Genomic DNA, 8,909 nt, shown 5'->3' on the forward strand with positions numbered 1-8,909 from the left:
GGGTGTAACTCGAGCGTGCTGTTCTCTTTTCTGTTGCCATGACGACAACAGTGGCAGGGAAAAAAAGAGAAGACCCACAGGACCGACCTGTGTTAGAAGCTCCTCCTACCAGGGGACCTCACACGTCTAACCTGGCAACCTTACAAAACAACAAATGGTGCGGTTAAACATCTCTTTGAGGAGCTTTCAAATGAATATTTAGTCATCCCCAGCACTTCTGTAATTTCTTTTCAGCTCCGCTCGCAACGTGGCCGGATCAAGTTGAGGGTGTGTTGCAGTATTTGGCAGGTGTACGAGCAGGTCGAGCAGGTTGCTTCCTGGACCTGGCTCCTCCTCCCCTCCCTCCTCTCCCCGGGGCTGGTTGCTGATTCATCCTAATATGTTGGCAGGAAGGTGAAGAGATTTTATTGCCTGTGCACCTGCTCACAACTGATTTCACTCAAGAGTAAGGTAAGAAATTACACTGACGGAAGCTTTTGGTTGCTTGACTGAACGGAGTTAAACACGGTTTCCAATAATGCCACTTTAAAGTTCTTCACGGCAGTTTTTCTCAACATCAACAAACATTTTGGAGTTTTAAACACAAGACTTTAACTTATCTTAAATCACGTATCGCCTCGATTACTGTCTGGGTTCAACAACGTATATTTATTTATTTAGATAAACTACTTGTTCATATAGGTACTAGCAGAAAATAAGCCAGGAATTAATCATTATAAGGCACTAAATATTATTTAGTTCAGCCTGACTATATTTTCCCCTCGAATGGTCACTGAAATATCATTCTAATCAACATTGAAATGACTGACTATTAGTATTAAAAAAAGGTAAGTAATACGTTTTTAAATGGCTAATATACTGTATGTTCCCCAGAGTCAAGTGCTACTGGTAAAGTTGCTTTCATTTTGTTCTATGTGTACTTTTGGAGTGCCTCTTTTCAAATTCAAATAATCATTCTTTTTTTTTCCTGATGAAATAATTTATTATTCTTTATCCGCTAAATTCAATCCAATGACAAGGGTGATGTTTATTATGAATATACTAGCAACAATAGTTTTCACTGAATAAAATCCTTTGTCTTGAAAAACTGCCTATTAAGCAGTGTATTATGTGGTACAATGGTTTAAGATTGATTTTTAAATGTTTTTAAATTCCAAATGTATTGATGTTGACAATACAGGTTGAAGGTTGAATATAAAATATTTGTCAGTGCTGTTACACAGAACTGAGGCGTGGCGTTGTTTTTGGAATCTCACGTGTTAAATAGTTCAGCTGTGGTATTGTTTTTCACAGGTGAAACCCTGAATTGATGGGTGCATGTTAGGCAGCATTGCTTTTATCAGCATTTAACAACGAGAAATGATAGCATGTCTGAAGTAGACGTCCACGTTGAGTAGTGGCCCAAACCTTAAATGACTTACACAAGTATGGGAACTGTGCTTTCCTCCTTTTGATTCATCTGATTCTAATGCCTTGTAAAAGTTTGGCGCTGATTTATGGCGTACATGAGCGGAACACCTGGCTCGCGATATCCCCAGGAGTAAACAACTTCCAAAAATCAATAAAAGGCAGGACGATGTTCATGAATCCTGAGGAGAAAAACACAAACCTACATCTTTATTTCACAGTCTATCAATACTTTGACTGGACTGATGCTAAATGCAAATCAAAACAGGAGTTCTCCCAGTCGAGAAACACAAGTGTAAGATCACTCAATGTCATGGCGGTGTGTCGGGTACGATTTGGTTTTCGAATGGATAAATGAGCATTTGAAAGAAGAAGGGACAAAAAAAACAAGGTTGTTTTTTTATCGACTTGCTATGGAAAGGACGACATAATGACACATGAAGCTCAGAACAGGCTCTGCTTGAAATTACCCACTGAGAAAGCCATAAATATGACTCATCCACAGGATGAACAAGATGTTTTTCCTTATAATTTAAAGGCACTGGAATGTTCATCATTGACTTCACTTCAATATTTCACCATAAAAAGAAAGAAGATGTCAGCTAACTGTTTATACTTGAAACTGGATGGTGCTGAATTGATTTAAATCACAAAACCGCTTTCCATGAGCAGCTTCAATTTTCTCATATCAGTAAGAATCACCCTGGCGTTTTCCCTGCAGGGAGTCTTTGCACTGTCCTCTCTAAAGCAGGACAGCATCACTGCAGAGGGTGAAAACACGATCAATAGGATGATCAGAAAGGCTTGCTCAGAAACTGGCCTTAACCCAGACCTTCTTGAGCTCGACAATGAAAGAAAGAAGCGACACTTATTATTAGTTGTTTGGAAACATAAACGGATGATTTACCACTCAATCCTTGAGGCCAAGAGCAAGTTTGTGTTTCGGGCGTAACAAGGACGTTTCTGCAAGGGATTCATTATCGCCGTTCATGTCTGTATTGAACTAATAGGGAGAGTGATATCTTGAACACAGCAGCGCATTCAAGCGTTACACAGGCAGATGTGGCAACAATTACAAGGACCCTTTTCACTGTGCATGATGTCATCAGCCTTGGGTTTATTGGTCTCAGTTTGAACATCCATGTTAATATTGGTCAAGGCTGTCAAAGGTATTAATGCTTAGCACGTGAGTATGGGGTGATGAGCAAAACTACTGTTTCAGGCATCGATGATGAGCGTATTTCACTGTAGTAATTCTGTATCACAGCTTCAAACTTCACAAATCACACAACCTTCTTTATTATAATATTCTAATACTGGCTCAATAAAAGAATAATGGTTGGCTTATGATGATATTATGAAAACTCACCTAATTCATTTCCACCAATATCTATAATTTGTTGTAAAAGCAAGCTCATACATTGACTTTTAAACCCTGCGTGTTAAAGAAGAGTGTGATATTTATAAGCCAAAGGTGTCTTCAAGACATGTCAGTATCATTATCCTTTGTTTTCCTCCGGAAAAGGTCACATAAAAAAAGTCAAGGGAACACTGTGCCTCATGACCGCTGCATAACTATCTCAGTGACACGTGGGCCGGACAATTAATTGAGTGTACTGCAGCTTAATATTCTGGAATCCTCACTGCTCTCTTTTTCTGTTCAAGCCTGAGTTTAACTGTTTGTGTGAGTTCTGACGGAGCTGTGGACACAATATCTGGTCAAGAGCCACTTGTGAGCAGCAGAATGTGAAAGGGCTCAGCACTTGCTAGAAGCCAAAATGTATGCTAAACTGACCTTGAATCATTTGAATTCCTTCTTAAAATTAAATCTTAATCCTTCGTACTGTGACTTTTTTCTAAAAAAAAAAAAAAAAAAAATCTAGGACAACAGCTTTGTGGGAGAAATTCTTTAACTTTAACACAACAAACTTTTGCAAAGAGGTCATATGACATTCTTAAATCCAGTGCTGGCCATTACAGACCACTAGAGCAATTCCGACAAAGAAGGCACCAACCCTGGTTCCAGGAGACCAGTTGGTCGCGCTAAATGCAGAGACTAAAACAAAATTTGTTACACAATAACATGTCAAATGAATAAATAGATCAATGAAAACTCAAGACGACAGTTACATCATAGATAAGGGAACATATATCACCATTAACAAACTACTTATTCGGATGTGTACTAGCAACATATTAACCAGTTATTAATCATTATAAAGTAATGGTTAGCATCCAGTTGGGCCAGTCAATATTTCACTATGGAATGGTGACCGAAATGTCACTCTAAACAACACCATCATCAATCATTTTTAACAGTTAATACACAAGTAATTCATTATTAATGTTTAATATGTGTTCTCCATTCTGACAATGGTAAGCAAACCGTTTTTCCCCAACAATAACGTGGCGGAAATGACTTTTTGTTTGAGTGTTTTTATTCCGACGCTTCATGATTCTTCAAGTTAAAAAAAGAAATAGTTGAAGCAAATGTCTTTTTTGTTAGATTTCAGTTATGATACAACAAGAGGAAGCATGGGAAAACACACGCACACACATGCACACACACACACATCAATTTAACCTTTAGGTCACACCAGAAAAACAAGTTATCTAAATGCGTACTGCTGCAGGCAATATTTCCTTTGTGCACAAAAATCAGTGTTGGACTAAGAAAGGGGGAATGAATGCTAAACTGGTTTGCTGCGACCGTGCTGTCAGTGAAGTGTTGTAACATGAACAAGAATGGTGACATTCACGGATTCTTAATCATGACATGGGGCATTACAGGTGAATATGGGAGCTGAAGCAGAGTTAGAACTGAGGTCTGATCCTTTGTAAAACAGCGGACGAAAGCACAGTGCTTTCTTCAAGTAACTGTTTGAAACAGTAGAGAGTTGCATCATGTCTGTATTTCTAAGACTGAAAAAAGAATGTTTGTGTGTAAAGCAAATTTTCTCTGCTTGCTACAGGCTGTGCTGAAAGAAAAATGGATCACAGGCTGGTCACTCTTGGACTCTTGCTCTTCTTTCAAGGCCTCCCGTGGTTGACTCTCCAAGACGCAACATTTAGTCTTGAGAGCAATGACGTTGCTTTTAATATGAGTGACCTTCTCAGAAGTGACACTGAACAGAGGTTGGACAAGCAAAGCAACGCATCCAGTGTGGAAACAAGCGCCGATGATTCCAGCGGAGCAGCTTCAGGATCTTTGGCCACATTTGAAGCTAACAACAACCAGACTGAAGAGACAACATGGGAGGAGGTCAACACCACTGTTACACATCGACCCCTGATAACAACTGCAGCAAGGGAATTAAACAATTCCAAATCGGATCAGGTTGATTTGACGCAGGGTGAAGCCTTAAACTCATCGGTGGTGAATCAAAACTCAACAGAGTCGAGTCAAAACTCGACCGAGATGAGTCAAAACGCAACTTTGTCACCTGGAAATTCATCCGCCCATTTGGATTTTGACAACTCAACAGGCCCTCTAGATGTGTCTAACGCTACTCAGACGCTCCCAACTTCAGCTCCAGAAGTCAACGTCACCAAATCAGTTCTGCCTAAACCAGAAAACACAACAGAGCTACCCAAGAACACAAGCCTCAACGATCCGGCTGTGGAAACCACAGCAGCCCCTGCGACCACCAGGGCCATGACCCCAGGGTTATTCACGACTGCGTCTGCAGTTCAAACTACAGCAGGCATTCTGAAGTCCTCAGTCGCTCAGAAAGCATCAAACCTGACGGACAAGAATGCAGCAGCAGGGAGCAGCTCCGAAAGAGGTAAAGTTATATCACTTTCTGGAACATGTGGGTCTCCAGGTGGAGAAATGACTGACTCCCCTCAGGAGACTGGCCAGATTAGAAAGACTTTTGTAAGGATTTATTGGATTAAAAACACCCCGGCAACAATTTTTTGTCACCGATTCATATATATTCTTTCCATCAAAGCCATTTCTCGAAGGATGAATTTTGTTCACTTTGCCTGTTGACCCACTTGTAAATACATTCCCATTGTTGGAGGACTGGCTGGCCTTCTTTCTAAGGGAAAAGGTTAAGCTAAGGTTTCAGGTCCTGTCGATGTGGCGGCCCTGAGTGGCCGGCTCCATTACAAGCTCCTTCTCAACAGGACAATGCACTGTTGTATCAGTGGGAAAATCCCTCAGAGTTGCTCTTAGTCTTCTGATACTCTCGCCTGGGTGCTGAAGTGTGAGACCAGTCTATGTTATTGCCCATAATATATTAGAAAATACATTTAAAAAATGGAATGTTTTTAGTAAATCAGAGTATAAAAATTGATAATCAACGAATGCTACTTTGATTTAAATTGAGGTTTCACTTTAAAGCTGAACACTGACATTGTAGTCAAGTTTTTTTTTTATTACTGACACAATAAGCTATTTTAAAATCTATAATTCAAAGGCAAAGACAGAGAAAATATATATCTGCCTCTCTATCACTAGAGGGTTGAACACTGAAAAGTGAAACATGAATAGTACAGAAAGCTTTACTTTAAACTTTTTTTTTCCAAGTCCAGGTTCATGTGAGGTAGAGCTAGCAAGTTATTTGTATGAAAACATGCCATTCAATGCCAAAAATATGATCAAATGCCATCATCTGTAATTCATGATGTTTGTCATTTTTCAACATTTTCAGTGAGGATACACCATCTGTGTATGGTGAGGGTTGACATTATAGACTGCACTATGGGATGGCTTGAAACGTCAAGAAAATAAGATGGTTTTGTCAATGAATATACTTCCTGGTGTGGTCTGGGCAGAGACAAAGCAGATGAGCCAAAAAGACAAAAGAGAACAATGAGTGACTATTATTCATTATCGATGGTTGTTGTTGTGCTCTTGTTTCCCCTTAAGGTTTGGATTCAAAGGGTAAGCGGCAGGGTGCCTGGGGGGCTCTGCTGGGGATAGGGGTGGCAGTGGCTCTGGTTGGATTTGTGGCGTACGTCATTCTGAAAAAGAGGCATCAGACTGGTTTCACCCACAGGAAGCTGGTGGAGGAGTTTCCCTCAGATCCAGGTGGGTTGACTCTTTATTTTCTTGATGCGTAGGAGCCACTTTCTTTCCATTATCATTGTTTTATTATCTAACTTATGCTGACCGTTTTCCAGAGTCAACTAGTGACCAATGAGGTTTCATGGAACAGCGTTCTAATTTTCAGAGGTGGCGATCTTAGTTTAAAATGACATGAGGTTCTATTGAAACAGGTATTCAAAGCCAAAGATGATCCATTGAGTGGCCTCTGCAAATGAAGTTGCTTAGCAACATGTGAGAGTGGTTGAAGAAAACGTTGGCTGTCATGATCTTATTTAATTCCATTTTCTTCATAACCTGAGATATCTGATTCTCAAAGGACATTCAAAACAGAACCTCTGACGTCTGTCATCCGGCATGAGGGGGTTTAGAATCTTCGACGTCTCGATTGAGCTACAGCTACTTGACACCCGACTATTAGATATGAACGCAGTGTGGTGATTTTAACATCCCTTTTACATATTTCTGCAAAACCGTTGCACTCTGCCATGTGGGAAAACATTCAGTCATAATGCAAACTACATTTCTTTCTTTTTTTAACACGAGATTCAGATGGTACAAGAGCCTCCAAAATGATTCAGAAAAAGGTTATGACAAAATAGTCAGGTATTTTCATTTGTAATGCAGCTTTTTTTTTTTTCCAATTACAGTCCTCAGATTGGACAACAACGAGCCTTTGGACTTGAACTTTGGAGGTGGAGCTTACTACAACCCCGGACTGCAGGGAGACCACATCCAAATGTCCAACTTCCCTCAACGCAAAAGAAACTAAAACTGCTCCCACAGCATTTTTACCCGCACGATCAAGAGACTTTTCTTTGCACCATGCTATTTAACAGTCGGTGTTATGGACCTGTGTATATAGGACTGTGAATGTTGAATATTGAGGATGGTGAAATCCTAAAAATGTCTGCGCTTAGCAATCGATGGCATTTAAATGAGAAGAGGTTTTTACTGAGCACATTCATAGCGTGAAAACAAACGTGATGACTGAGGGCAATCTATTTGAAGAGCACTACCCAGCCAAGAAGAATGATGTCTGTTGCCAAAACGAATCAAATTTAACTCCAACCTTCTCTCATTTAATTGAAGAACAACCTTGCAATTACCTTTGGATTATTTTAGCTGTACATCTTACGTCTTTCTAAAAACGAAACATGGATGTCAGAGGTTGCGTTTACCGCGAGGATGATCCACTGCTGTTTAAATAGTCTATTTCTTTTTCAGAGGGAGGCTGTGTATAAGAGTTTGGAATCCTTGGTTAGAAAAAGGTCATAAGCATCGTGAATGTCACATGTAGAATAAAGTGTTTTATAGTCATAGTGGGCTCAGTGCTGTTTACCTGTTGCACCCTGAGAACAAAATAGTCTATGCAGTATTTTTAATGCATTTCTTTAATTTAACATAAATTTAACATTAAAAATAAATAAAATAAAAAAATCTGGGTCGTTTGAGTGTAGATTTTCAAACATATGCCTATATATATATATATATATATATATATATATATATATATGTCATTTAACAAGATATGTATTTGAAGCGTCTTGTTTTTCCTACTTGTCTCTGTGACCTGTCGGAATACTTGCTTCCAGCACACTAGCACTGTATATGCCTGGAATTAATTCTGCGTTCAATAAAGATATATTGAATGAATCTAGCTCTCTGCAAAGTGTTTGATGATTTGAGAAAAGTGAAGACACACGAGGAAACCCGGACTTCTGGGGACTGAAGTATCCAGCAACTGTACTGCTGACAATCCCCTTCACAGTAAGATGCTCTAACACAACATAAATAACATTCTTGTCAGTGAAATGTACAATACTGCAAAGGTTTAAACAGCACATTCCAAATGATTGGATGGCGTGTCAATCACACCAAACTGCCATTTTGGTTCCCCGGATCTGGTTACAGGCAACAGAGGGGCTTGAAGTGATGAATTAAAAATACAGCTTGTGTTTTGAATATTGAATGTGGAACTGTGGGTGCGTTGTTTTCCTATTCAGTATTTCTCAATACAACAATTTAACACAAACAACAGAATACTGTTGCTGTGCTAAAAATTATTCCTCAATTCTTACCCAAACCATGAACAACATGTTGGCTGAAATTTATGTTCTTAATATGTGCTTGGAACCACAACGTCTGGTGCAATAAATGAGCACAAAATATAACTGCTTGAAGTCCATGGAATGCTCACATTCAAACTGCGGACACTAAAGCAGTATTTATCTCAGGAGCACAGTCAAGTTATTTTGACAAAATAAACAAGCACGAGTAAATAAAAGGACTTTATTGCGGGACTCTGGGATCACAGGCAAGTCCTCAGAAACTAGTCTCACATAGTTCCTGGCACCTTTCTTCCTGTTTCAACACAACAGTTCCCCATCATAATGAATGCGGAAGTGGTCAGTAGCTCTTAGTGGAGGTTAGATCTTCTCACCTCCTC

General features: G+C 39.6%; 1 protein-coding gene across 1 annotated transcript; it reads left to right on the forward strand.

The window, feature by feature from the left end:
• Window positions 1–319: 319 nt before the first annotated feature.
• On the forward strand, window positions 320–8,085 carry muc15 (mucin 15, cell surface associated). The gene is made up of 4 exons (XM_053866846.1): window positions 320–450; window positions 4,380–5,192; window positions 6,284–6,445; window positions 7,111–8,085. The coding sequence occupies exons 2-4, from the start codon at window positions 4,397–4,399 to the stop codon at window positions 7,230–7,232; spliced, it is 1,080 nt and encodes a 359-aa protein (XP_053722821.1). The 5' UTR covers window positions 320–450; window positions 4,380–4,396; the 3' UTR covers window positions 7,233–8,085.
• The last annotated feature ends 824 nt before the right edge of the window (window positions 8,086–8,909 follow it).

The sequence above is a fragment of the Synchiropus splendidus genome, chromosome 5, assembly GCF_027744825.2.
Source record: "Synchiropus splendidus isolate RoL2022-P1 chromosome 5, RoL_Sspl_1.0, whole genome shotgun sequence".
NCBI lineage: Eukaryota > Metazoa > Chordata > Actinopteri > Syngnathiformes > Callionymidae > Synchiropus > Synchiropus splendidus.